Below are 27,951 nucleotides of genomic sequence, written 5' to 3'. Positions count from 1 at the left end.
AAGAGATTCTGCCCACACAGCAGTCATTTACATAACCTTGGGAATCTTGAAAATCTGGATTCAGCCCTTGGTCATTGCTATTTAAGCCAGATTTTGCAAATAACCTGCAGGTGTCATTGTGAAAATATGTTATATCAGCTGTCATCTTCTAAAACTGAACTAAGCAACTTAGAAGAAAGCATAGATTCTCATTAGGAGAAATCCTTAAACCTAATGAATATTGAAGATAAGCTTTTTGAGTGTTCATTCTGATGTGTCTGAATGCTTTTTCTGAATCTTTTTTTTTTTTTTTTTTTTTTTTTGGAAACAGTCTCACGCCGTCACCCAGGCTGGAGTGCAGTGGCACAATCTTGGCTCACTGAAAGCTCCGTCTCCCAGGTTCATACCATGCTCCTGCCTCAGCCTCCTGGGACTACAGGCGCCCGCCACCCTGGCTTATTTTTTGTACTTGTAGTAGAGACGGGGTTTCACCGTGTTAGCCAGGACGGTCTGGATCTCCTGACCTTGTGAGATCTGCCCACCTCGGCCTCCCAAAGTGCTGGGATTACAGGCGTGAGCCAGAGCAGCTGGCCTTTTTCTTCATCTTTTATTTTTATTTTTATTTTTATTTTTATTTTTATTTATTTATTTATTTATTTTGAGACAGAGTCTAGCTTTGTTGCCAGGCTGGAGTACAGTGACACAATCTCAGCTCACTGCAACCTCCACCTCCTGGTTCAAGCGATTCTCCTGCCTCAGCCTCCCTAGTAGCTGGGATCACAGGCATGCGCCACCACACCCAGATAATTTTTGTTTTTTTGTGTTTTTTTTTGTTTGTTTGTTTTGTTTTGTTTTAGTAGAGACAGGGTTTCACTGTGTTACGCAGGATGGTCTCGATCTCCTGACCTTGTTATCTGCCCACCTTGGCCTCCCAAAGCTCTAGGATTACAGACATGAGCCACCGCGCCCAGCCCTCCATCTTTACTGATAATAGAAAACCTTTCTCCGGTGGTTGAGATCTGTGAAAGAACGCTATTCAAACTATACCTTCCCTATGTCCTGTGTCTTTTTTCCTTCGAGATTTGATTAATCTCTTCTCTTAGAGAGTAATGCTACCTATACCCCCTTGCCCTGACCTTGGAAGATTCTTGGAGAGCATGAAGCACAGTTGGGTAGGGTTGTTGTTTTGTGGGGAGGCTCTAAGGTTTGTCTCAAGAAATAATGTCATAAGAGAACTGCAGAGATGCTTTGTCCTATTCTAAATAAAAGCTTTTCATTTTATTTTTGTTATAAACTAAAGTGTTGACTCTGTGATAACTATGGTCTTATATTTTCATGCTTATATGATTTCTTTCAAATAAGCCCTATTGTGCCCAGTAAATTTGGAGACATTTGAGAGATGACGGGGATTACGAGAAAGGAGATTATTGGGGCTTTAATTGTCCTTTGCCCCAGCTCTTCTACATTTTCCCCTGCAATTCCTTGAGCGCCTTCGTCTTTGAGGATCTCACATTTAACCTCCATTTGCAAATCTCTGTTCCCTGTGGCCTGCTTTGCTAATGCCAGCCACTTGCTCAGATCTCAGAGGCTTCATTAACTTCACACTGACACTGTGTCCAGTGTTACCTATAACCAATATAGCAGTGAATGATAAAGACCACAAACATTGACTTTATCCTGCTTTCTGTTTCCAAATTTGGCTTTCACCCAGTACTCTTGATCAAGGCACGGAGTCTTCCAGAATGTTTATAATTTCATAGTACCAATTCATTGGCGTAAATTCATTCCTCAACCCAGATGGTGATCCGCTTAGAAGGTTTTTTTCTTCCTTGCTTATTTGTCATTTAGAAAGCCTGGGATTGGGAATAGTAGGTCCATTTTGTAACTGGTCTTTGTGCCAGAGGTAAAAAACCACTGGCAAGGCTCTCCTATGAAGGGGGAGCTGTTGGCAGGGCTAGGGGCTGGTGGGCGTTGCTCGGTTCCGTTTGGTTTACACTCCCTGGGGGGAATTTGTACCCAAAACTTTTTAAGTTTAGTTTTCTACTGCCTTCTCTCACCTTCCCCAAAAGCATATGTTTTCTGCATCCTTTATCCTGATTCTCTCTTAATAAGCGGAAGTTCCCTTCCTTATAAGGTTTAAATTTGTTTGAAAACACTTGCGGCTATGATTTTTCTGTAATATAGCAATATGTGGGCACTGAGGCTGTCCCTTCTTAGTTTATCGAGTTAATACAAATTGCCAGTTTACAATATTAAGTTTTCAGACCCAGCAAGGTGTGAACTAATTTCTAGAAACTGTGCATTATGTGAAATAATCATAAATGTGAGTGGCAGCCTAAGGCCAGTAACTGATTTAGGGTAGGCCTGGCCTATCCTCAAGTACTTTTTGAATTAAATAACTACTGTGCCGGATGGGCAGGGAATACAGATGATATATAGGTCCCTAGCCCAAACCTCTAGCCTACAGGCTTACTTGAAAGACCGTTATTGAAAAAAGCAAACACAAACAAAACCTACTTACTGGAGTTGAGACAAAGAGAGGCTTGTGGGCTAACATAAGAAGAAATGAAATATCTGACCCCTACTTATTCTCATTTTGTTTGGTTTTAGTTGAGTATTTGTGCTGTTGAGAAAGTAGCAATGTACTATGTGGGAAAAGGTACATAATTTTTTATATTATTCCTATGGTAAATGGTGAAAGAAAGTAAAGGTGCCAAAGATGAAAGAGGTAGGATTGGCACTAATAAAGGTGTTGACTTCTGTGGCTTCCTTTAGGAGGAAGATAACAATTTGGTCATGCCTGCCTAACACTGAGACTCTTCTTGAAGCTTAAATGTGATAGTAACAAAGAAAAGCCAGCTTTCTAACGATTTGTAAGGGACCGCATCAGGCACACCGTCTACCTTGATGGGATTAAATTACTTAATTTTTCCTTAAATCTTTCAGGAAAATAAAATGACAGTAATTAGCTTTTTTTTTTTGAGAAGGAGTCTGGCTCTGTCGCCCAGGCTGGAGTGCAGTGGCCGGATCTCAGCTCACTGCAAGCTCCGCCTCCCGGGTTCACGCCATTCTCCTGCCTCAGCCTTCCGAGTAGCTGGGACTACAGGCGCCCACCACCTCGCCCGGCTAGTTTTTTGTATTATTTAGTAGAGACGGGGTTTCACCGTGTTAGCCAGGATGGTCTCGATCTCCTGACCTCGTGATCCACCCATCTTGGCCTCCCAAAGTGCTGGGATTACAGGCTTGAGCCACCGCACCCAGCCCAGTAATTTGCTTTAAATGGTAACAAACTGGTTGTGTCCTATGTACATCTTTTCTAAGTGGTAAGAATATCATTTAGACAATAATTGGTATAAATAGCCCCTGTATCATGCAGCATGTGGCCTATTGGGCTAGGAGCAGCAACCCTGGTTGGAGGAAAGATGAAATTGAGGAGATTTTTTTTCCCTACATTTTTTCATAATAATACATATGCTGTTTGCTAACAGCATACATGAATACTATATAGCTATCGTTACTCTTTTCTTCCTCTTTGTAGACCAAATAAAGCTTACTTTATACATTTGTGTTGATAAGGATTTAATTCTGAGATTATTTATAACCACCATTTATGATTGATGAAGGCATTAATTTAACCTTTCCCTTGACTGAATTAAGAACATTATCATGTATTCTTAGGAATCCTTTATAGATAAAAAATAAATAAAATCATGGAAGGTGAATCCAGTGCCCAGAATTCCTCAGAGAATCTGTAACACAGTCTTTCCAGTTAGCTAAACTACTTCTATTTCAAACTGATTTCATGAAATTAAATTGGTATATATACAGCTTAATTCCCTCTACCAATCTGCATCTTTTCCCTAGGGAATCCACTTGAGTTAACAGTGTCCAGAGATCTGATGCTGGATAATGTAGAGGAAACAGTGGTTTCTTCCTTAGCTTCCTGTTCATAGGAATGTCCTCTCTAGTCAGCATGTGCATTAATCGACCTCTGAAAATATTTCCCCTGGAGCGTTAGGCAACCTAGAGTGTGTTCTGTACTGACTTCACTTTGAAATGATCTCTAATCCCAAAACAATACCTCTGCCCCTTTCTAATAAATCTCTCTCTTACACCTAGGAGAAGTGATGTCTATTTTTACAGAGTATTTATCAGGCTTATTGAAAGTTACATTATATGCAGAAAGGTTTATCCATGGATGGGAAATTTCATCTCTTTCAAGTGACCCTTTCCTTCTCAGACTATTTGGTGAGACCAAATTCAAGCTGCCCCGATGATACGCTCTCAGGTGACCAAGAAATGTTGGCAGGTTTTTAGTAACAGGAGGAGAAGCCATAGGCTGCTTGGTTAAGATGGAGGTCTTTAGGTAACATTTAAGAGATGAAATAATAAAAGGTGTGTCTGTCTCTTCAATTCCCCTCCCTGGTGGCCAATCACAGTATATATCGGATGGGAAGAAGCAACTTGTGTGGGTATGTGATTTTTAGATTTATTATGAAAATGTTTTATTGGTTATTATCATATAAAAATTTTACTTTGAGCATTGCTGGTAATCCATCTTTGTTTATGCAAGGCTCTCTGGGTATTTAATATCATTGAGCCTTAATATGAAACTCCCTATGAATTATTTGGCTTCTCATTAGTGTTTAATATAAAAAGAACCTTTAATAAATGATCAGCCCCTCCTAAGAAGAGAGCATAAGTAAAGCGAGCACTTCAGGTTAGCAGCAAGTGTGCCCACACTAAACTCTCATCCTTGGCTTTCTTTCCTTTTCTGCAATAGAAGAGTCCAAGCTTTCCTGTACCTTTATTTCCCATTTGCATTCTGGCACACCATTGCCTTGTAGGGGGGACTTTGAGGAGCCAGATTAGCAGGTATATCTACCCTGATGGTGTGACCCACATATTTATGGTAGTCCACTGGACCTTTCACCCTGTCCCCCATGACCAAGTTCCTCAACACTGCCATGCATGAAATACTTTGCTTTTATAATGCTGTCAGATAAGAGAATTATCTTTTTGGAACTAAATGTAATAGAAGGGCATTAATCTTGCACAATAGCAGAAAAGCTACTTTTAAAATTGTTACCTATTTCTGATTCAGTTCATTGGTAAAAATATTTATAATTATTATTTGCTAGCATACATGGGTAGTGGACAAGTGATAGGGTATTATAGTTTTCACTATGCTCATCTTTAAATAACAGTCTTGGAGTAGTGTAAAGGACACACAGTTATCGTGACTTCTGTTTGACCCATAAGAGAAATGCATATTCAGGTTGTACTTTTCTCAAGTAACTATAACCACCAATACTTCACATAACTCTTGACTTTTCAGGACAGGGCATTTAGCTTTAAAATACTCCCATTGAGGGAAAAATAATATTTACCCTCATTTCCTCCGTCTGTCCCTTTTCCCTTCTATCTAACCAATCTGCATGCTTTTATGTATTCTTTTTTTTTTTTGGAACTTATTTTCTATCTGGAATGCTTATCTAAACAAAGAGTTAGATGGCCTTGATAAGTGAAACTAATGGAATCATTTCCCTCTAACTTTGTAAAAACTTTAAGGATTATCTTTCTTTAGTTCTCTGTATTTCTGTTTTAGAAGAAAAGAACAAAATTTCAGAAACAAGATTATAGTGCTTTTGCTAAAGTATAAATACGTGGGCCCTATACAAACTGGCAAATTCATTAGTCTTAAAGCAGACCTCCAAGCTATTGTGGGTGTTTGGATGACACCATTTTCACAGTAGGAAATCATTTCATGCTGAATGTGGAATCGGCGTTGGTTAACGCAGTGAGTTTTATGTGGTATAAACACCTGGAAGTGAGAGAAGAGACAGCACAGAAGCTCTGTGGGAGCTCTGCTGAGCATTGTATAATATTCTTGAACCAATCACCCGACAGCCACTTCCTGGAATAACAATGTCCTTGTTAATTTTTTTTCAAGTTTATCCCATAAATATGTCCATATACTTGAGGGCGGGGGGATTCATATGAATGAACATTAGGGGAGGGGGAATGATTACGAATGAATATCAATATAATTAGTAGAATTTGGGTACCTGGCTCTATTTGTTTGTAAAAGTTCTCAGAATGGAGTCTCAATTTATGCCTCACACTTATAAAGGGTATTTGGCAAAGCCTCTTCCTCTCTTTAACCTGAAGCGATCTGCTGAATTTTAATCCTTTATCTACACTTCATAGCAAGGTTGGAGAATTGGAAGTAAAAAGAAAGATCTGAGGAGCTGAAGGATCCTTTTAGAAAGATCATGGCTAGAACAGTGACACTGATTTTCTACCAAAATGCCTACATTTACTTTGCAGTTAAAAAAAAAAATAATCCAAGTGCTAATCCTAAAATCCTACCCTCATTTAATATCTAAACTACCTAAGCAACCGTAAATCATACCCTTCTCCAGGAAACTTTTCTGGCATTCAAAGTCAGCTATCCAAATCTGAACTCTAATCAAAAGTCCATCTCAAATCCTATCTCCTCCATGAAGACTCCAGTAATGTTAGTTACCATCAGTCTGGCTCTGTGCTGAGAATGAGGGTGGAAGTCAATAATATTCACTGACATTTATGCAGTACCTCCTACCTGCCAGGCACTAAGCTAAATAAATTCCTTACCTCTCACCTAGTCCACACAATAGCCTTAAAGATACATGTTATTATTAGCACCATTTTACAGGTGGGGAAGATGAAGCTCAGGGTGGTTAAGGGAAAGGAACATCGAGGGTCACAGAGTTAGTAAAGGGCAAAGTCAGACTTTGAACCCAGCCTGTTGGGAGTTCAGAGACCACTTCCCTACAGACTGCCGTGAGTTGCTGCAGCCCTCGTTCAAATAATACATTTTTGATTCAGTGATGCTCAGTTTTCACCTCACTATACTTAATCCTTCATCCTCAATTTTTTATGTTATTTTTGAAGTCTCAAACACAGCTACCAAGACCCTAAGCTCCTTGTCCATACCATTTTTCAGAAAACAGAACATGGTCCTAGACATATACATAGTACGTGTGTGATCAGTACTTACAGGGCTGCACTGAGTTGATATGGACGGTGCCAAAAATTAGGGAAGGAAATTTGATGCAGACCTAGGGAAACTTTATTCCAAAGGCTTCAAGAGGTGATTGTAGAGGAGGTGAATTGGGACCCAGGGCAGGTGCTTAAGCAGGAAATAACAGAGCCAAATGAATAACCACTTATGAAAGAGAGTTTTTAGCTGAAGGGTGAAAAAGTAAGGGCAGTGCATGTGTGTGTGTGTGTGTGTGTGTGTGTGTGTGTGTGTGTGTATCTGTCCATCCTCATTTGTGACTTGGCAAGGCACAGAGCTGGGCAGGAGTCAGATGGACAGACATGCAATATAGGTAATGTCAAGGCTCCATTCTTCAGAAACATGAAGCTGATGAAGTTATCAAAAGAGAAGGATTTAGAAATTTGAGGAATTCTGACCATCTTTGCTGTGTTGAGTTCCTATTCACGCCCTTACTGCAAGTTAGAAAATTAACAATTAAATGCAGGGTGGAAATGGTTGCACAACAATGTGAGTGTACTTAATGCCACTGAATTTTACACCTACAAAATAGTTGAAATGGTCAATTTTATGTTATATATATTTTACCACAATAAAAATAAAATTAAAATGGAGGAAGATATTGGGGCTGGAGAGGCTTTTGGACTTTATTTTTTTTTAAAAAAAAGGTCTTGGTGACTGAAGGTATAACCAAATAGTTCAACTTGTGAGGTCTTTACCTTGAGGCATGTTGTATTCTCGTTCTGCTGAATTTTGTGGGGGGTTTTCCTGGCCCATTGAATAACTTCCTTTGGAAACCTATTCCATAGGTCCATACAGAATAGTATCTTCTAGTGAACCAAAGTAGAAGGAAAGAAGAGCATGGATGGCAGAGAATCATTCTCATGAAGCTAGGTGGCAGAAGGATTTCTGTAAGATTGGATATCGGTTTCAGCTGAATGGTTTTTTTGATTGGTGTAGAACAGTTTGAAGAAGGGGAAGCCAATCACTGTCAATTTGCTATCATGTCAATTCCTTTCCCTTCTCCCATCAACTGCATTGCCCAGGCTCCCTGACCATTGTGCTTCTGATTTGCTCTGGCCAGGGAGGCACAGACAGAATTTTGAGGGGAAGAAGGACAAGTATGGGAGAAATGAGAGATATTGTTACCTGTCTGTGCTTTGGATGAAGTGGCTGGAGTGGGGGACTTTTTCCCACTGTGGCTGCATGTCCTCCATGGTTTCATCTTCCCACTAGACAGCCCTTTCTTCCATGGTCCCAGATTCCACTGGGCATTTCTCATTTGAATGTAATTCCTTCCCTTTTCTGTAAATTTATAAATATTGATTGAGGTATTTGGGGCTCCCAAATTACCTTGTATTTGATAAGAACTGAAAGAAAGAGCAGCAGCTATCAAAAGGAAAGAGCCAAATGAATGCATATGCCTCCTCCTTGGGAGAGAACCAAAGTCCCTGTGCCATGGTCCCAGGTCTCACCAGAGGGCCCTGACTTCTATGATCTAGTAAAGACACCTCCTCCCCACATCCCTGCAGCCCTGTGGGCATTAGTGGCTTCCTGCAATCTCTAGATGACTTTATTATCTTGGTTGAGACTCTTAGTACTTCTGTCACCTGTGTAACCAGTTTTCTGTATTACATTCCTTAGCTTGGAATAACTGGAGTGGTTTCTGTTTGCCTGATACAGTAAGATACTTGGATTGTGATGATGTATCTTCTTTAGATGTTTTTAAAATGTCTTTCTTTATTTCAGTGTATAGTTAGCAAAAAAGAAAGAAGGAAGGAAGGAAGGAAGGAAGGGAAAGGAAAAAGGGAAAGAAAGAAAGAAAGAAAGAAAGAAAGAAAGAAAGAAAGAAAGAAAGAAAGAAAGAAAGAAAGAAAGAAAGAAAAGAGAAAGAAAGAAAAGAAAGAAAGAGAAAGAAGAAAGAAAGAAAGAAAGAAAGAAAGAAAGAAAGAAAGAAAGAAAGAAAGAAAGAAAGAAAGAAAGAAAGAAAGAAAGAAAGACTAGACAAGACAAGACAAGACAAAGGACATAGAGGTTCATAACAATATATAATTGGTAGACCCTAACCCTTGTTTCAGTCAGAGAATTCCTCCTATATTTACAACACATATTTAAATTCTTTGTAAGATATCATTTGAAAAACAGATTTCACTGCTTAAAAACAAAGGTTTTTTGGCTTTTATTTTTGTTTTTTTAAAGACAAGGTTTTTGTCTGTCACCCAGCCTGGAGTGCAGTGGTATGATCAGAGCTCACTGCAACCTCGAATTTCTCAGCTTCAGCAATCTTCATGCCTCAGCCTCCAGAGTAGCTAAGACTACAGGCACATGCCACCATGCCCAGTTAAAAATATATATATGTGTGTGTGTGTGTGTGTGTGTGTGTGTGTGTGTGTGTGTGTGTCTGTGTGTGTGTGTATAGTACAGATGAGTCTTGCTATATTGCCCAAGCAGGTCTCAAACTCCTGACCTCAAGCAATCCTCCCGCCTTGGCCTCCCAAAGCACTGAGATTACAGGCATGAGCCATTGTACCCTTCCCCAAACCTCACTTAATGTATGAAAGGCCAGGTACAGTGGCTCATGCCTATGATCCCAGCACTTTGGGACATCAAGGCAGTTCAGTCCAGGAGTTCAGGACCAGCTTGAGCAACATAGCAAGACCCCGTCTCTATAAATAATAAAAAAAGTAGCCAGGCATGGTGGCATGCAGCTGTGGTCCCAGCTACATGGGAGGCTAAGGTGAGAGGATCAGCTGAGCTTGGACATTGAGGCTGCAGTGAGCCATGATTGCACCACTGCACTCCAGCGTCGGTGACACAGCGAGACCCCATCTCAAAAAAAGTATATATATATAATAAAAATAGAATTATGAAACTGTAGGTTTTTAGATGTCCCAAGTTAGGAATTAGCATAAGAACAAACAAATTAAAATTCAAGAAAAATGTTGAAGTATCTGCAATATAGGACAAATAAAGAATTTTTTTTATCTTGAAAACTGAAGCTTGGGAGGAAACAGATTTTATTAAAGGCAGTAGAAGGAGACTTCTGTGAAAATGCTAAAAGACGCTTATAAGCACTTTTTGAAGGAGTTGAATTCTTTATTGTGTCTAATATGTGTAACTTAACAGTTTCTAATTTAATGTAATTCCTTACCTTCTCTGTAAATTTATAAATATTGATTGAGGTATTTGGGGCTCCCAAATTACATTGTATTTGATACGAATTGAAAGAAAGAGCAGGAGCTATAAAAAGGAGAGAGCCAAATGAATGCATATACCTCCTTCTTGGGAGAGAACCAAAGTCCCTGTGCACCCTTGTTAGGCCAAAGACAGTTTGGTTGCTGCCCAGAGTTGGGAGGAGGGACAGGGGGAGTTCCGGTGAGCAGCCTTTGAGTGAGAAGGAAAAATGAAAAACAGTGTGGAACTGGCACTGAGTAGAAAGAAAATTGGACTAAATGTTAGGAGTCTAGGTTCATGCCCTCAACCCTCCTAGCCAACTTTGGCTTTAGTCATTTTCAGTCTCCTTAGCTGTGAAATGAGAGGTTGAACTAGGTGATTTTTGAGCCCTTCTGGCTCAAAAATTCTGACTCTAAGATCTTTTCCATATCAGTTCTTTGGAATGAATCTTATTTTCAATTTATCTAAACAGTTTTCAAGTGCTGTTTAGAATAATTAAAGTAACACTAAGAAAGGCTTGAAAAGTAATCAACAAAATTGGGAATATCTCCCATAATGTGGCTTGTGTGACAATCTGCTAAAATTTGTTAAGCTAATAAAAGTAAAAGACAACACCAAATGAATGCTTTTTAAGAAAGCGAAGGAGACATAATGGCAACTTTCCAAAAGCTGCTAAAGCTCTCAGTCTGCTCCTCCCAGCTGTTACTTCTCAAGGTGCTCATGGGCCTTCGGAAATCTGACACAATGTGAGACAAATACCTTTCTCCCGACACTTTTATTACCTCCTTTTCCTGAAAGTCATAGTCTAACTCATAGTCTAACGCCAGGAAGAGAACTTATAGTCATGTCTCATTTATCTTCAACGTTCTGCTTTCTAATTGAAAATTTTCCTTCAGTGGTTTTTCAAATCAGATCTTAAGCTTTAATTACAAGTTGTTGTAAGTCTTTTAACTTTACAGTGTTTACCTGGTCTGAAAAATAATGAAGTTTTTAAAAATACATTGCTTAAAAATAAAACTTGATAAGTTTTTTAAATATTATGAGATTTTTATTTTGACATGCTCAAGAATATACCAGAACTGAAAGAATTTCATTTAGGTTGAAAAGAATCAGTTTAGGTTACTAGTAAAGGAGATGCCTTTAGGTAAATCATTCTTATTTGAGAAAGCTTTGTGCACTTGACAACCTACTATATTTGTGCATCCGATGACATCCAGCAATTATACAGGATGTATAATTCATCTCTAGTACTCAAAGATCATTTTACCAAGTAGCCTTTCACCAAGAAGGGGACAATGGGGTGAGGACAGGGAACAGCCTGCCCCTCAGAAGCAGCTGCATCATATTTTATGCAGATGTAAATAAAGTTTTATGGTCTTCAAAAATCAGACCACGAATACAAACTTGTGTTTCAAGTTGGAGAGGCAAAAGGTCCTTGTTTCAGGTGTGGGAGGTGATTGTTTGTTTTGAGTTTCAGGAGTTCCGTCCTGGCTGACCGTTACCAGTGGCAGCCGTCGAAGACCGGGGCCCGAATGATGAAGGGGCAGTCACTTTCCAAAACTTGCTTGCCCTGAGTTTGAAGTTCCCTGTCTCTTGAGAAGACTTCTTTAGGGTATATAGACTCGCCTCAAAAAGGCCACTTTTTAAAAATCATCAAAATAAATGAGAGCATGTATAGGTCACTGGTATTTTCTGTAGAAGTTTCTCAGAACATATTCTGTATACACTGGTTATTCAATAAATGTCAGTCAGTCAGTCAGCAGCATTTATGGAGTGTTGCTCTACTTGAAATGCTCATAAAGGGAAGTGAAAGTGCTCAAGGGAATAGACAGTTTTCAGATTGTTTTCCTCTTGTGTTTCTGGTTCAGGATCTACACAGCTCAGTTGTCAGCACAGATGGAAAAGTGGCTGTCCTTTTCCTATGGAGTTGGTGTTCACAAGTCAAGCAATATTCCATCAATGTGCATCACTACAGATGTACTACTTGTTAAGATATTGACGTACTAGCTAGCCCATCCATTTGAATGCCACCCGTTTCCTCCCCTCTGGGACCTCTTGGGCTGCTCCACAATTCCACAACCAAAGCAGTAACTCCTGGCTTGGTAGAGAGCCTCTAGAACTGCACTACAGCGCTGCCACCAACATTCATTCTGGTTTGTTAGTGTCCATAACATACCCCATCTTTAATATCTTAAATGTTCCCCTTGTACTAAACATTATCTACACAGAAAGTTAGGGGACATTCAAGAATGATGCCTCAAAGCTAATAGTCATTGTCATTTAAAAAATAAGACATGCAAGGACTATTTGAACTGGAACAGTGATCTTTTTATGGTGAACTATTGGATTCTTCTCCTGGTCCTAGGGCAGAGACCAGGCCTAAACCTCGTTTGTGTCCTCGTTACTAAACACAGGCAAGGGAACAGTGAATGTTAATTGAACTAAACAGAGCTGAATATAAACTTCAGACTTAAAGGAGAAAATGGAAGCTGAGATGGCCATACCAGAAATACAAACTAAGGCATACCAGAAGACAGTCTTTTCATTACCAAGTGGCTGCCAGCTGAAGGTCAATAATTAACTGACAAAACACATGGTGCTACTCTACAAGTTAAGTAAAACAGGAAGTAGTTTGATGAGCAGATATTGATGGATTTACCTTGTCGCTAAGGTACATACTGCTTTCAAGGTGTACATTAACTTTCGGTGTATAGCTCTGGTATGTCTGCAAAACTGAATTCTAGAACTGAATTAGACATTTTTTTTGTTTTAAAAAGGAAAGAAATCTGAATAGCTCAGGGTTGAGAAGCAATGTGATGGCACGTAGTGATTGTCAAACTGCTCATTCCTGGTAACTCCAGCCTTGCTTTAGTCAGAGCAGTCTTCTTTTAATGATTTTTTGTTTTGTTTTGTTTTGAGACAGGGTCTCTCTCGGTTGCCCAGGCTGGAGTGCAGTGGCGCAATCTCAGTTCACTGCAGTCTCTGCCTCCTGAGTTCAAGCAATCCCCCCACCTCAGCCTTCCAAGTAGCTGGGACTACTGGCACCCTCCACCACGCCCAGCTAATTTTTGTGTTTTTAGTAGAGACCGGTTTCGCCATGTTGGCCAGGCTGGTCTTGAACTCCTGACCTCAAGTGATCCGCCTGCCTTGTGCTTTTAGTATTTTATACGCATTATTCTGTCACTCACTGAGTGAAATCATCTACAAAAATTAGTTCTTGTTAATTTTTGCTACTCTTCATTATAATTAATGGGAAAATAAAATGTTTCTATTACTGAAACGTAAGTTCAAGGTTAAAAGGGGAAATGGCCATCACATAGGTTTTTGTACTTCCATAGTTACAGTAGCTACTGGGGGGACAGTAGACTACCATGAGTGAGAGCATGGGTCCTGAAGTTTCACTGAGCAAGCGCAGAGTGTCAGTTTCTTCACCTGTTAGCTGCTTGCTCTTGAACAAGTGACTTACCTTTCTGAGCCTCTGTTCCTATATGAGTTAAATACAGGTGAATACGTTACCTGACAGAGCCGTAATGAGAATTAAGTGACAAAACGTTTCTGTATTAGAGTAATACAGTTGCTATAAAGCCTACAATCTCGATGGCTTGCCACCGTAAGTCACCTCACAGTCCAATATGGTCAGTGGGGTCACTCTGCTCCTTGTAGTTATTCAAGGACCCTGATGTCTTCTATCTTGTTCTGCTCTCCTCTAGGTCCTTGGGGCTACTTTATTCAACCACTTATGAAAAGGGAGAGAAGGACTGTGCACACAAAAAGGGGACATCACAAAAGTTTAGTTTGAGCCAGGCCTGGAGGTTGTGCACATCAGTTGTGCCCCCACTCCCAGGACTCAGTCACCTGGCCACAGCCAACCCTGGCAGAAGCTGTGAAGTGTAGTGTAGCTTTTTGCTGTAGAAGAAGAGGAAGACATGGATATTGCTGTGCACTAGCAATTTCTACCACAGTTATCTAAGGCACTTACCACAGTGCCTGGCATGTCGTAAGTAGGCAGCTCCTTTTTTTTTTTTTTTTTTAAATAGAGACAGTCTTACTATGTTGCCCAGGCTGGTCTCAAACTCCTGGGCTCAAGGGATCCTCCCTCCTCAGCCTTCCCAAAGTGCTGTGATTGCAGGCATGAACCACCGCACCTGCTGGCAGATACATTTTTTAAAAAATTCCGGAAGCACCAGGCTTGGCAGTTGCTCAATGACTGTACAAATTATCCGGAACCCATAAAAGTACTCACTTTGTGTTGAAGAGCTATTTATTAACAAAATGACAAGAACATATATTATGAGAGGCAACCAAGAAAGATATACACCAAGTTGAAACCAAGAATGAAAAACATAGTGTGAGACCCTTTCATCATGTCTTCAATTACCTGCCAATCCTACATATATGGGGGGAAAGTTTCTAAAATTGTGCTACTCTACCAAAAATAAAATAATAATTTGGGTAACATAGACCCCCAAAAGTTATGAAGGTACTTATGGGAAGGAAGGATTGTTCAGGGCTTTAGCATGAGACTTTCATTTTTTAAAAAATGTTATTCACAAATTACAGCTTTCTATTAAGTAGTTATAAATTTTATTCATAAAACTACCAATTTTTGAGCACCTACTCTGGGCAGTCACCGTGCTAAATACTTTACCTACATTTGTGCCCAATCTATACCCAAACCCTTCAAAGACAGCTGTTATTCCCTTATTTTAAAAAAAAATTAGGAAGTTAAAGACATTTACTGTCTCATCAGTTGAAGATTACATGATTAGAAAATGGCAGGACAGTGATCTTTCTAGTTCAAGTTGCACAGCTCTGATAAAAGGAACAAAAGCGACAACTCAAACATCAGTGTCCCTGGTTGCCATGAGAAGCAAGTGGGCTGATCCAAACACATAGTATTCCAGGACCCAGCATGGAATAGTAGGTGCTCAATAAAGGTTAGCTCCGTCTGCCACCCCTTGTTCCCTCCCTGTTGCCATTCAATAGAAATAGACCATGGCAGCAGCTGCTGCAGGTCTTTCGCCTTAATCGGAGCTGTTTATTCCAAGTGCACACACAGGCATACTCAAACCTTTTTTTTCCTTTCCCATCCTGTTTTGTTTCCCTCAATCACTTTCTTCCCACTTGTATTATTGTTTATAGAAAGCACTACGTTGATCTTTTTTCTTGTCTTCATAAGAAAGGTAAATGTATTTATACTCCTCTGCACTCCACTGGAGTGTGAGTTCCCTTGGCAGGAGCACAGATAATTTTACAAGGGGTAGCTGGTGTTACATTTGTAGATTCTACCATGAATATTTACGGTTCTGCAAACAATTCTGCATTCATTTCAATGGCTTCCCTGATTCCTTCCAAGTTGAGAAAATCTGATGGGGAGGGCTTTGCTATTTACTACTCAGTATATTGGATAACACCTTTGGCACACACCTCTTAGACTTACGATGTAGTATTTGAATTTGTTAAGGAAAACTGTATGACTACTGATCTTTGCAATATGGTTCCTGTTTTCACAGAGATTGGCAGTGATCTATAACAAAAGCCTTGATAGGGAGGTGTTATGAGGGGTGTATTATGTCCTGTACAGTTGCCCAGTGAATGCTCACTTGCACCTGGTGTTTATAAGATAAACCACTGAATTTTTCCTTCCCAATGAAAGACAAAACCAGTGGAGGAAACAAAAAGTCCAGTAGAAAGCCAGAAGTTAAAAAATAATTGTATATCTCCTTGTACTAATTTTAATTGTGTAATTAGACTGTAGATTTGTGTTGTTACTTTTCAAGTTTAATGGACCTTCAAAAAGAATGCAGTTTTTTTTGTTTTTGTTTTTTTTTACTGTCAACCTCACCAAATTACAAGATATGTTTCAAAATGTCATCTCTTTTTCTTCCAGATCCTCAGACTCTTTTATTTCATTTACTAACTGTCAGACTCTTTCATTTCGTTTGCTAACTGTCAATGGTCTGTGTGGCATTACCTTAAAACTAGATTTTAGGAGCTTCATATTTATTAGTGTGCAGTCCCTATTTGTGTTTTTTAAGCCTGTCAATGTTGGATAATTGTTGAAATTCTGCTGAGTTTGAGAAGCTTTATTTTCCATGTCCCCCCAAATCTAAATCACTCTCATCTCTCATTATCACATTTATGTAAATATTTTTAGATTATTACCCAATTGCCAGATACCTTTATAATGTTTGATTTCCGGCTGGCAGCAGTGACTTACACCTGTAATCCTAGCACTTGGGGAAGCCAAGGTGGAAGGATCACTTAAGCCCAGGAGTGCATGACAGCTTAGGCAACATAGTGAGAACCCCCATCTCTACAAAAAATAAATAAATAAATAAATTAGCCAGGCATGGTGGTGCATATTTGTTGTCCCAGCTACTCAGGAGGCTGAGACAGGAGTATTGCTTCAGCCCAGGATGTCAAATTTGCAGTGAACTATCATCACATCACTGCGCTCCAGCCTGGGCAACAGAGTGAGACCCTGTCTAAATAAATAAATAAATAAAATCTGCTTTTTCTAAATTGGTTTTCTATATTTTCCTTCTCTCGACAACTTATCTGCATTATTTCTTAATTCATTAGTAGTTATACACTTGGGCATCTAGTGTTCTTGGCTGTGGTACAGATTGAAGCCTCAGCTATCTCATGGCCATATGCTCTTATTGCATATGTCATATGATTTCTAAGAATGGGAAATTCAGAGCCTCTTTGAGCCTGAGTGTAAGATAGATAACTCAGAATATGCAGTATGTGTAAGCACAATACTGCCTTGTGTCTATTTACAAAAAGTGTTTTGAGGAATGCAGCTTCAGTTTTGATTGCCAATGTATTCCTGGCAGACTCATAAATTAGGGAGCAAAAGAGCCCCCTTCACCCCCTCTGGTGAAGGAGTTTGATAAATGAGGGATTAGAGCAATGTTAAATCCTTCTAGAGGCAATGCAAAGAAGATATCCAGCAGCTTGAGTATCAGAAAAGGTTAATCTTAACTGCTCTTCTCAAGCCAGAGACTTGAAGAGCACTGTTTCCTGAATCAATAAGGATTTAAGGAAATAAACTGGTCGCATCTGTAAAAAGAGATCTGTTTTCTGATGTGTCGTCCCCAGAATGGGAGCAGGAGGTGGGGTTGTTTTCTTAAGTTGTCTGCTCTGTGAAGGCAGACACTTTAGATTTTATGTGTTTAGTTAGTGCCTACGGAGTATATGTAGATGCCTAATAAACTGTGATGATAGTGTGGAGGGATTGAGGGAATGTTCTCAATTTGAGCTTCTATTTCTGAAGAATGAAACCCTTGTCGAAAAGGTGTCTGTATCTTATCTCCACTAGGGGCCCATCCAGACTTGAGCCAATGGAGTAATTCTCCATCAAATCTTCTGTGTTCAAATTCCTAGGAGAATTTTTTGATGATTCAATCTATTGGTATGTTTCACTAACCTTCATATCTGAAGTGATATCAGAGACACACTTAATGAGTTGCAGCTCTCAAATAAGTTGCTACAATTGGACCTAAAAGGCTTTTCTCAGGCAAGTCCAGATATCCACTTTCCCTTATCTGCTTACTTTCAGGGGCCTTCCAGAGAACAAATGGCTGGTGCTTTTCCAAAAGGACAGATTTTCCTATCTGATGCTTTTGTTCTCCAGCAAGAAAAGAAAATGAAAACTGTTGTCTTTCCCTAGGATATTGAATCCAGAGTAAACTGAAGCTTTGTGTATTTCTTTTGTAGTGGTTTCCTTCATATAAATGTGAATAGAGTGATTACTGAATATCAGAGGTCTGGGCTAGAGGTAAGCCATCTCTTTGATATGCAGAGCAAAATGAAATGGTAAAACATCAAATGTTGGGATGTTTGAAAGAATTTCCTACATGACTTGTCAGGTCTTAATTTGCTCAGAGTAATGCCTTGGGCCTTCTTGTGTTGTTAATAGCCTTTAGGGGAAATTATGTTGGAAGCTGTATCAATCATCTGGCCTTTTTCTTGTTTCATATAAGATTCCCTGTACCCTTATCTTTCTCTCAGAATATTCTAGATTAGCTGTGTATTTGCTGGGCAGGCTTGGTAGTGATGCCTTAGAAGAACATGTTTCCTGCCCCTGTCTTAGTAGGCACTTTCCAAATAATAATAATAATACTTTGTGTTCTGAAACCTAATTTTCTTTCTTTCTTTCTTTTCCCCCAACTTTTATTTTAGGTTTAGGGGGTTACATGTGCAGGTTGTTTTCCTTGCAGCAAGTAAATTGTGTGTCGCTGGGCTTTGGTGTACAAATGATTTTGTCACCCAGGTAGTAAATATCATACCCAATTGGTACTTCAAGTCTCACCCTCCTCCCACCCTCCATCCTCAAGTAAGCCCTGGTGTCTATCGTGGAACCTAATTTTCTATTTCTTTTTTTTTTTTTTTTTTTTTGTATTACATTTTGACTCTTCACCTGGACACAGCCACATTGAGATTAAGGTATTCTCTGAATTAAATCTGGTCTGGTATTTTATGAGTAAGTTTTATAATTTCAGGCCAGGTGCAGTGCTTCACTCCTGTAATCTCAGCACTTTGGAAGGCTGAGACAGAAGGATCGCTTGAGCCCAGTCGTTCAAGACAGTCTCTCTGCAAAAAATAAAAATAAATTTAAAACCCAGGTGCAGTAGTTTGCGCCTACAGTCCCAGTTACTCAGGAGACTGAGATGAGAGGATCGCCTGAGGGCAGAAGGTCCGGGCTGCAGTGAGCCATGACCATGCCACTGCAATTCAGCCTGAGTGAAAGAGCAAGACCCTGTCTCAAAAAAAAAAAAAAAAAAGTTTTAGAATTTCTACCTTGGAATAGAAGCCAAGTTGGGAACCAAGAGGTTAATCACTTAAATTCACCTGACAAATCAAAAACCAACTTGAAATCAAGTCGTTTCTCTTTCTTGCTGCAATGAAATTTAAAATATATATTGCCCTGGTTAAGACTATTTGTCTTGGATCAACATCATTCTAAAGAAAAAGGGTAAATTTGACAGGGATGCTTATTTTACATTTCTTCCCTTCACTTTGAGGGCGGTATCAGGTCTTGTTTGTCTTTCTCTCTCACAGCACAGTGCCTTGTGTGGGATAAAGCCCCCAACAAACTGAATTAATAAAAACTATAGATCCTTCTGTCCAGCCTGTTTGAGGAAGTATTTGTGTATCTCCTCCCTCCAGTAGTTTGGTTTGGTCAGCTCTGTGCCCAGCATCTCTGCTCAGAAGGCAAGGACAAGGGAGGGAATGAGGGACTGAAATTTCTTTGGCTGACCTGCTGGACGCAGTGGCTCACGCCTGTAATCCCAGCATTTTGGGAGGCCAAGGTGGGTTGATCACTTGAGGTCAGGAGTTCGAGAACAGCCTGGCCAACATGGTGAAACCCTGTCTCTACTAAAAATACAAAAATTAGCTGGGCATGCTGGCATATGCCTGTAATTCCAGCTACTTGGGAGGCTGAGGCAGGAGAATTGCTTGAACCAGGAGATGGAGGTTGCAGTGAGCTGAGATCGCACCATTGCAATCCAGCCTGAGTGAAGTAGCAAGACTCTATCTCAAAAAAAAAAAGAAAGAAAGAAAGAAGGAAGAAAAAGAAGAAGAAGGAGGGAGGGAGGGAGGGAGGGAGGGAGGAAGGGAGGAAGGAAGGAAGGAAGGAAGGAAGGAAGGAAGGAAGGAAGGAAGGAAGGAAGGGAGGGAGGGAGGGAGGGAGGGAGGGAGGGAGGGAGAGAAAGAAAAGAAAGAAAAGAAATTCCTTTGTCTATTCTCATTAGCAGCTCATTCAGTTCCATTCAGTGAACACTCTGAGCATCTGCCCCACTTCAGGCCTTGCTCCAGATGCAGGATTTGCCAAGATGAGTGAGAGGGTCTGCTTTGGGCAAAGCTCTCTGAGCCTTGAGGTCTGTCTTCATCCCAAAGAATTTGCACTCTAGCAGGGAAGAGGGGAAACGAATGGATGAATGTTTATGTATCACTTGGGTTGAGGGAGCAGTCAATTATTCAGGGAAGGGAAAGTGAGGAAAGCAAACAAGAGAAGTGACAAGGGAAGGGAAGGAGGTTCCAGAATGGATCGGGTGGATAAGTAGCAGTCTTGAAGTGTGAAAATTAATACATGGTATATTTGGGGAGACAGCAAGCACTTTAAGGCATAGTTTCAAGTAGGGTTGGGGCTTAAGTTGTTTAAGTGAGAGGAATTTTTTTTTTCTTCCTTAAGGCTTTCTACACGATTTAGATTGTGAATCTTTGGAGGATAGACTGCTATACCACCAAAAACATTGGGAGATTTAAATGTAATGAACTAATACAGAACTATAAAGTGTGTGTGTGTGTGTGTGTGTGTGTGTGTGTGTGTGTGTGTGGGCCCGTGCACTTGCTAATTTCATTTCCCTTTCCTTTTCCTATCCACTCTCTGGCATATATAAATAATGAACTGATTAAAACACTCACAGAAGGGAAGAGGAGATAGGAAGAAGAAGAAAAGTTTATGTTCATTCTAAACTCTCAGATGCTGTGATTTCAGGAGGGAAGAGGCTGTTTATAAATATATACACACATAGAATAGTTGTACTTCACATATATATAATAATTGTAATTCAAGATAGCGTGAATACTTGCAATGATACAGGTTAAATGCCATTAGAGTGATAAAAGCAAGGGACTCCAGGATCTCAGAGAAGGAAAATCTCACCTTCAGCTATTGTGATTAGAGATTGAGAAGTAGCATTTGAATTGGGTCTTAAGCACAGATAGAAATTTAGTTGAGGTCATGGTAGTAGAAGTGCCAGGTACTATTCTGAGCACTTTAATATTCTAATTCAGTTGAGCCTCACAATGAACTTGTGATATAGGTATTATTGTTCTTGTCATTATTATTATACCCATTTTCCAGATTAGAAAACTATGGCCTAGAGAGCAGTTAAGGGACTTACCCAAAGTCAAGCAGTTAGTAAGTAATAAAGAGGGGATTGGAACATAGGTAGTTTTGGCTTCAGTCCAGTTAACTAACTAAACTACCACTCACATGACACAGGACAGAGGGCCTTCTAGGAGAAAGAAATGTCTTGGACAAAGAGCTCATATTTGGGAAGGGCAAAGTGAGTTGAAGGAGTGACTGAACTCAGTTTGGCTAGAAAGTTAAGGCGATAGGATCTGTGAGTATTGAGAGATGACAACCCTGCTTTGTTTTGTTTTGTTGAGATAGGATATCACTCTGTTGCCCATGGGGAAATGCAATGGTGCAGCCATGGCTCACTGCAACCTTGCCCTCTTGGGCGCAAGCAATCCTCCCACCTCAGCCTCCCAAGTAGCTAAGACTCCAGATGCATGCCACCATGCCTGGCTAATTTTTTAAAAAATTTTTTGTAGAGACGGGGTCTCACTGTTGCCTAGTCTGGCCTTGAAGTCCAGCCTCAAATGACCTTCCTGCGTCAGCCTCCAAAAGTGCTGGGATTACAGGCGTGAGCCAGCATGCCTGGCCTGACCACCCTGTTTTGAATTGTAGACTTCCCATGCATCTTCCTGCTTCATCTTCCTAGTACTTTATGCCATTATCACATTTATTTAGTCTCTCTTCACTAGAATGTAAGTAGCTAGAAGTTTGGGTTTATTCTGCTTTGTTCACCGCTCTATCTTTAGTCTGTAGAAGAGTATCTGGCACACAGTAGGTTCCTGTTGAGTATCTGTTGAATGAATGAATGGCTAAGTTGAATCCAGATCGCTGAGGGTTCCACAATACTCTACCAATCTTTAGCCTCTTGGGGACCCCACATGATATGTGGGAAGCCATCAGTCAACCTTGATCATATCAATGTGTCATGTGTCCGTTCATTCGGTGCTGCCCTTTGGAGGAGGGGTGCTGCAGGATTATAGTGGAGAAATATAAAAACATCGAAAGGATTCTGTGGTTTAAAATGCTTTGTTCTACTTGCAGTACTCTCAAGGAATGGCTGCTGATGTGGACTGAGTTGTAAGGGACTTCAGGAGGCATTGCAACAAATCTCATCCCAACCCTACTATAAATACCTAAAGTTACATACTGTTGGATTTCACTTCCTGTTATTAATCAGTGTTTTTCATTGAAACTCACTTTTTTGTTGTTAGCTCAGTATGCAGCATACTAGCTAACAAGCACATATTTCTACTGTATACAGGCTCTCGGACCAGACCACCACCATTGTGTCTTGCCTCCATAGGTTGGACATATTCTTTAACCTGTCTAAGCTTCGGTGTCCTAGCTTTGAAAAATGGAATAATAATAGTACTTTCCTCAATGGACTGACATGAGGATTAATGAGTTAATATATATATTTTTAATCTTAAAAGAGTGTGTGGTGCTCACTTTGGCAACACATATACTAAAATTGAAATGATACAGAGGTTAGTGTGGCTCCTGTAGAAGGATGACATGCAAATTCATAAAGTATTCCATTAAAAAAAAAAAAGTCTGACACATAGTAAGGTATATAGAGACTTCAGATTGCTGGAAGGAATTCTTGGAAAGGAAGGTGAAAAAGAAATAAAGGCAGATTTTATTTATCTCACAGTTTGGCCAGAATCCTATGGCTAAAGATACCTTAACTTTACTGTTTTTAGATTCCACCATCACTACCCTGAAAGATTATTTTGGAGAGTGTTGTTGGATTTGATCATGTGGCATTAAAAATGCCAGATGACCGTATGTTCTCACTCATATGTGGGAGCCAAGCTATGAGAACACAGAAGCATAAGAATGACATATTAGACTTTGGGGACTTGGAGGAAAGGGTGGTGGGTGGTAAGGGATAAAAGACTACACACTGGGTACAGTGTACACTGCTCAGGTGATGGGTGCACCGAAATCTCAGAAATCACCACTAGAGAACTTATTCATGTAACCAAACACCACCTGTTCCCCAAAAGCCTATTGAAAAAAAGAAAGTCAAAGGTACTTTGGAGAAACAAACAATTAAAAAAATGCCAGATGACATCTAACATCTGATCTATAAGACAGTAAGAACTGGACAGTCCAGTTCAAATCCTATCACCTGAAAATATCACAGTCATGGGGGGAAGGAATGAGGGAGAGAAGGAAAGAAGGAGAGAAGGACAAAGGAAAGAAAGAAGGAAGGAAGGAAAGATTCTGAAAAAATGATGTTGTAAGCATCATTCATTTTATATAATAAAACAATTGAACAGTCCCTTGGATTTTGCTGTAAGGGACTTGACCTACTGAAGAATTTTTTCTTACTGTGATATTCTTAAAGTTTTTTAAATGAGTGAACTTAAGTTGAAGCTTCTCATACCAAGACAATTCTGATAAAACTGGAGTCCACGCTCCATGGTAAAAGTAAGCAGCCCTCAAAATAGTAAGAATGATTGGAGATTGGTGGCTTTCAGCGAAACTTGGTGTATTCTGTTAAGCAATTATGCCAAGGGAAGAGATAATTGAATGTTATTGTTCAACTCCAGATGGAGATATTACTTTATTTTTATTTTGTCTGTATAGTCCACTGCTTCTGTCTACAAAGTATTTAAAGTGACTCACATGAAAATAGTAATAACAAAATATTGAAATACAAGAAGATCAGAACAAAGAGAAGGCAACTATAATAATGCTCAACCCTACTCCAGTTAGTGGAATCACTTTTCCAATTGAGTTTCCTATTTGTTGCTCTGGGTTTTTGAAAAATGAAAGGGCAGGGGAATCATGATCTGTGACATATTATTTCTCATTATGAAAAAGAAGGAGAGTGTGTTTTCCACAGGGAAAATAAAAGCTGTTCGAGCATAATTCTAAGAAGACATTTTCTGTAGAAGACATTGGGTGATCTGATGAGTAATTCACAACATTGTTATAGTAAGCGTAGTTTTGAATTTCTTGTGTCCTTTTCTTAAGGTAGCATTAAGTAAGGCTGAGACCCTAGTATTAAAATGCCATAAAGTGATTTGGTAGCCTTCAGCAGGATATACTTGAGCTTCATTCAAGGATATCATTAGACATCCTATAGAAGAAGATGGATGATCTGGCCCTTTCAATGATCTTCTCTAAAGATTACTTCTCCCAGGAGGTCTGATAAAGAGCAAGGAGTTGGAGATTTTATTTCCTGTCCAGGCCTGAAGAGCTGGTGCCACTAATTATGGAAAATCCACATATAAACATTGCAGCCCTGTGGGCAGTTGTTGGATTTTCATTGTGAAAGTTAAGAATCCTGCGGGTCTTCTGGCCTGCCTGAAAGGTTGCCCACCTTCCAGAAACAAACTCTTATAAATTATTATTGACTTAAAATTTAAATCCCCAAAGTGCTTAGATAAGATAAAAATCCATATTTCTTAACTATGATGGTTAAAAAGCAACTATATTTATCTGTGTCACATAAGTAGATACTATTATATGAGGAGAATGTTTATATTGTCAGCTATTGTGTGCTTCACATTCATACAACTCATGTTTATCAAGCTTCTACTGTGAGCCAGATTACCCTCTTGGATGTGTCTCTGAATACAGTGTATTTTTATTTCCTTAAATTCTCTTTCTGCTCTTTGTTGTGTTCGTGTGTATGTTTTTATGTTTTTATTTTATTTCACCTTTTTTTTTTTTTTTTTTTTTTTTTTTGAGGTGGAGTTTTGCTCTTGTTGCCCAGGCTGGAGTGTAATGGTGTGATTTTGGCTCATCACAGCCTCCGCCTATCAGGTTCAAGCGATTCTCCTGCCTCAGCCTCTCAAGTAGCTGGCATTACAGGCATGCACCACCACGCCCAGCTAATTTTGTATTTTCAGTAGAGACGGGGTTTCTCCATGTTGGTCAGGCTGGTCTCAAATTCCCGACCTCAGGTGATCCGCCCAACTAGGCCTTCCTAAGTGCTGGGATTACAGGCATGAGCCACTGTGCCCAGCCTGTATGTTTTTATTTTATTAGTTTTTTTAAAATACAAAAACTATAGTCACTTATTGTTTCAAGTCCAATTATTCAGAGATACATAAAGATATGTAAAGTTAATCATCTTTTTCCTCCTTAATCCCCAAGGTTATTATCCAGTGTTATCAGTTTGATGTGGCTTCTTCCACACCTTTTTCTGTGCTCAAATAATTTTCTTAATTGTTCAGAGCATGTGTCTAAAACTTCAATGTATAATATTAGTGATTTTTTCAATGGAGCCATATTTATTTTTGCTGGCAAGCAGGAGCAATTTTCCCCTAATTATAATTGATTTTCTATAGTGTACTTGTTTGTTTGTTTGCTCTGTCTTGAGGGAAGGGAGGGGAACATTGTTATTACTCTCCTGAATAATTTAGAAGCTGAAGACTCCACCTATGAATGGAACTTTTCCTGTTCTGAACAGGACCAAACTTGATGGGATATGATAAGCATGTATTTTTCAAATGATGTCATCTTCCATCCGATGTCAACTTTTGTGTATATAATACAAGTTTAGATGCGCTTATTTTGAGACTAGCTCCAGTGTCACAGTATCAAATCTGAATACATCCTACACACCCTTCTCAAAAGTCAACACTCGAATATCCTTTCATTGATCTTTTGTCAAATAGGGAAGTCATCTGGTTTATGGTATTGCTTCCTGTGCATTTAGTGAGTGTACAGAATCCCAGGAACAGCATGACCTAAAGTTGCAAAAAAGAAACATTTTGAAATCTGAATACAAGTGGATCCCCCCTTATTGACGGAGGATACATTCCAAGGCCCACTGTGGATGCCTGAAACTATAGATAGTACCAAACCCTTTACAGTTGTCCCTCAGTATCCATGGAGCATTTGTTCTGAGACCTTTCTCAAATAACAAAATCTGAGGATGATCAAGTCAGTGAAAGAAAATGGTGTAGTATTTGCATATTACCTATGCATCTCCTCCTATATACTTTAAATTATCTCTTGATTCCTTATAATACCTAATATAATGTAAATGCTACATAACTAGTTATGCTCTATTGTTTAGGGAATAATGATGAGGAAAAAAAAATTCATTACATGTTCAGTACATGTGCAATTTTTTTTCCAGTGTTTTCAATCCACAGTTCGTTGAATCCACAGATGTGGAAACCACAGACACAGAAGGCCTACTATACATATAGATACTTTATTTTTTTCTTATACATACATGCCTATGATAAAGTTTAATTTATAAACTAGGCACAGTAAGAGATTAACAATAGTAACTAATGATAAAATAATTGTAACCACATGCTGTAATGAAAACGAATGTGGTCTTTCTTTCTATTTTTCAAAATATCTTTTTATACTGTACTGAGGAAAATGAAACCGTGAAAAGCGAAACTGTATGTAAAGGGGGACTATTGTCTATAGTTATGACATCATTTTCATGCCTGTGATGATGCTTGAGGATGAGAAGTCTGAAACCAGATAGTTAACTGTTGAAAAAATAGGACTGCTTTATGTGGCAATCTTAAATAGCAATGGTATCTGAAACATTTCTAGATGCCCAAAGCAATATCTGAAATACTGTGTGTAGAGAGGGTCTCTTCCGTATTTGAACTATCGGGCATTGCTCACACAGAGAGTAAGAATATATTAAGGAACTGTAAGCCAACCTTTCAGCCTTCTTCTCCATGCCCATTCCCTCCAGTCTACCCCCACCCAAGAAAACCAGATACATACATGCTCACACACACACTTATCAAAATCTTGACTCTTAAACCTGAAGACCAGTAATTATAGATATGTGTCATGTATCAGTAGGACATCACTACAAGGTATGTCTAAGAAAGCCAACTTCAGTATTCCCATTTTACAGATGGGAAAATAGATGGAATGTGGGAGGAATAGTAACATGGAGAAAATAGTTTCAAGGTCTGGTGGCCATGTAGTAGTTAAATGAAAAGTAAGTTCCCTGCTAGGAAGCTGTACTTCTTGCTAGCCTCAATGAAACCGTGTAAGGATGGCCATCCTTGCATGGAAACTTAGAGTAACCTGAAGGAAGAGGCAGCAGCTTCATTGCATCCAGTTGGTTAATCCCCTCTCTGTCAATCACCTGCGTACAAGCTGAATAGACTATAAATTCACATTTCTGGAGCCACATGGTCAAAATAGCACTTTATATTCAGTGTGAAATTCTTAAAATGAAACCCAGCTGGCAGATGGGAAGGAGTGGGGTGGGGAGGAATATTGAGTGTGCAAGGGTTTCATGATTTTCCAGAGAGCTTTTTATGCTTTGTGCAGATATAGAAATATTTTTAAACATCTATGATGCAGCACAAATGAATTTCTTTAAACTATGAGTCTAATTTATAATAGTTCATAAAAACCATTAAGATAGCAAGCCATTGCAAATTGAGACTTGCCTATAAGGACAGAGTGATTTGCTCATTTAGGGAACTCTTTTAGATTCCTCCATGAGTATTAGTTAATATGTTATGTCTTTTCGTGCTTTGAATAAGTCCTTTGCTTAATAACATACTTTGTGAGAAAGGGAGAGGAACAAGAAAGAGAATAGTGAGTTCAGTTCACTTCCAATCCACCTCATGTGCAGAACTTCCCCCCATTATGTTGTACCTCTTAATTGCTTCCATTTCTTTCTCTTTCCTCAGGTTTTGTAGGAGGTAAACCATATCTTGGTGATTTACAGGGCCAGTGGTCATGCTGGAACCTGTCAAACCCCCATCCCATAGTACAATGCTTTTTGTTACTGATCCAAGCCCTGCAACCTACCAGATACATTTACAGATTTATCAAATCAGATTGGCAGAAGGTTGTCCCTTCTTATGGTACCAAACAGCAGTTCAACCCGTAAGTAGGTTACTACATATTTGGTGTC

At 39.4% G+C, this 27,951-nt stretch overlaps 1 protein-coding gene and 1 non-coding gene across 7 annotated transcripts in view; both read left to right on the top strand.

Annotated features, from left to right (window-relative positions):
• The window catches only part of ARL15 (ARF like GTPase 15), a 440,433-nt gene that overhangs the window by 388,822 nt on the left and 23,660 nt on the right, over positions 1–27,951 (top strand). Inside the window, exon 8 of one of the 6 annotated variants that reach the window (XM_045394756.2) lies at positions 17,921–17,981. The exons of the other annotated variants lie outside the window; for them this stretch is intronic. Coding sequence (XP_045250691.1) covers positions 17,921–17,947 — 27 coding nt within the window. The 3' untranslated portion in view covers positions 17,948–17,981. The remainder of the gene's footprint in view (positions 1–17,920; positions 17,982–27,951) is intronic. 6 annotated transcript variants of the gene reach the window in all.
• Positions 22,516–22,619, top strand: LOC123574234 (U6 spliceosomal RNA). The gene has a single exon (XR_006699123.2). It is a non-coding gene; the product is annotated as a U6 spliceosomal RNA (small nuclear RNA).

The sequence above is a fragment of the Macaca fascicularis genome, chromosome 6 (assembly GCF_037993035.2).
Source record: "Macaca fascicularis isolate 582-1 chromosome 6, T2T-MFA8v1.1".
NCBI lineage: Eukaryota > Metazoa > Chordata > Mammalia > Primates > Cercopithecidae > Macaca > Macaca fascicularis.
The sequence above is the reverse complement of the archived record's forward strand: the minus strand, read 5'-3'. Positions and strand labels throughout refer to the sequence as shown.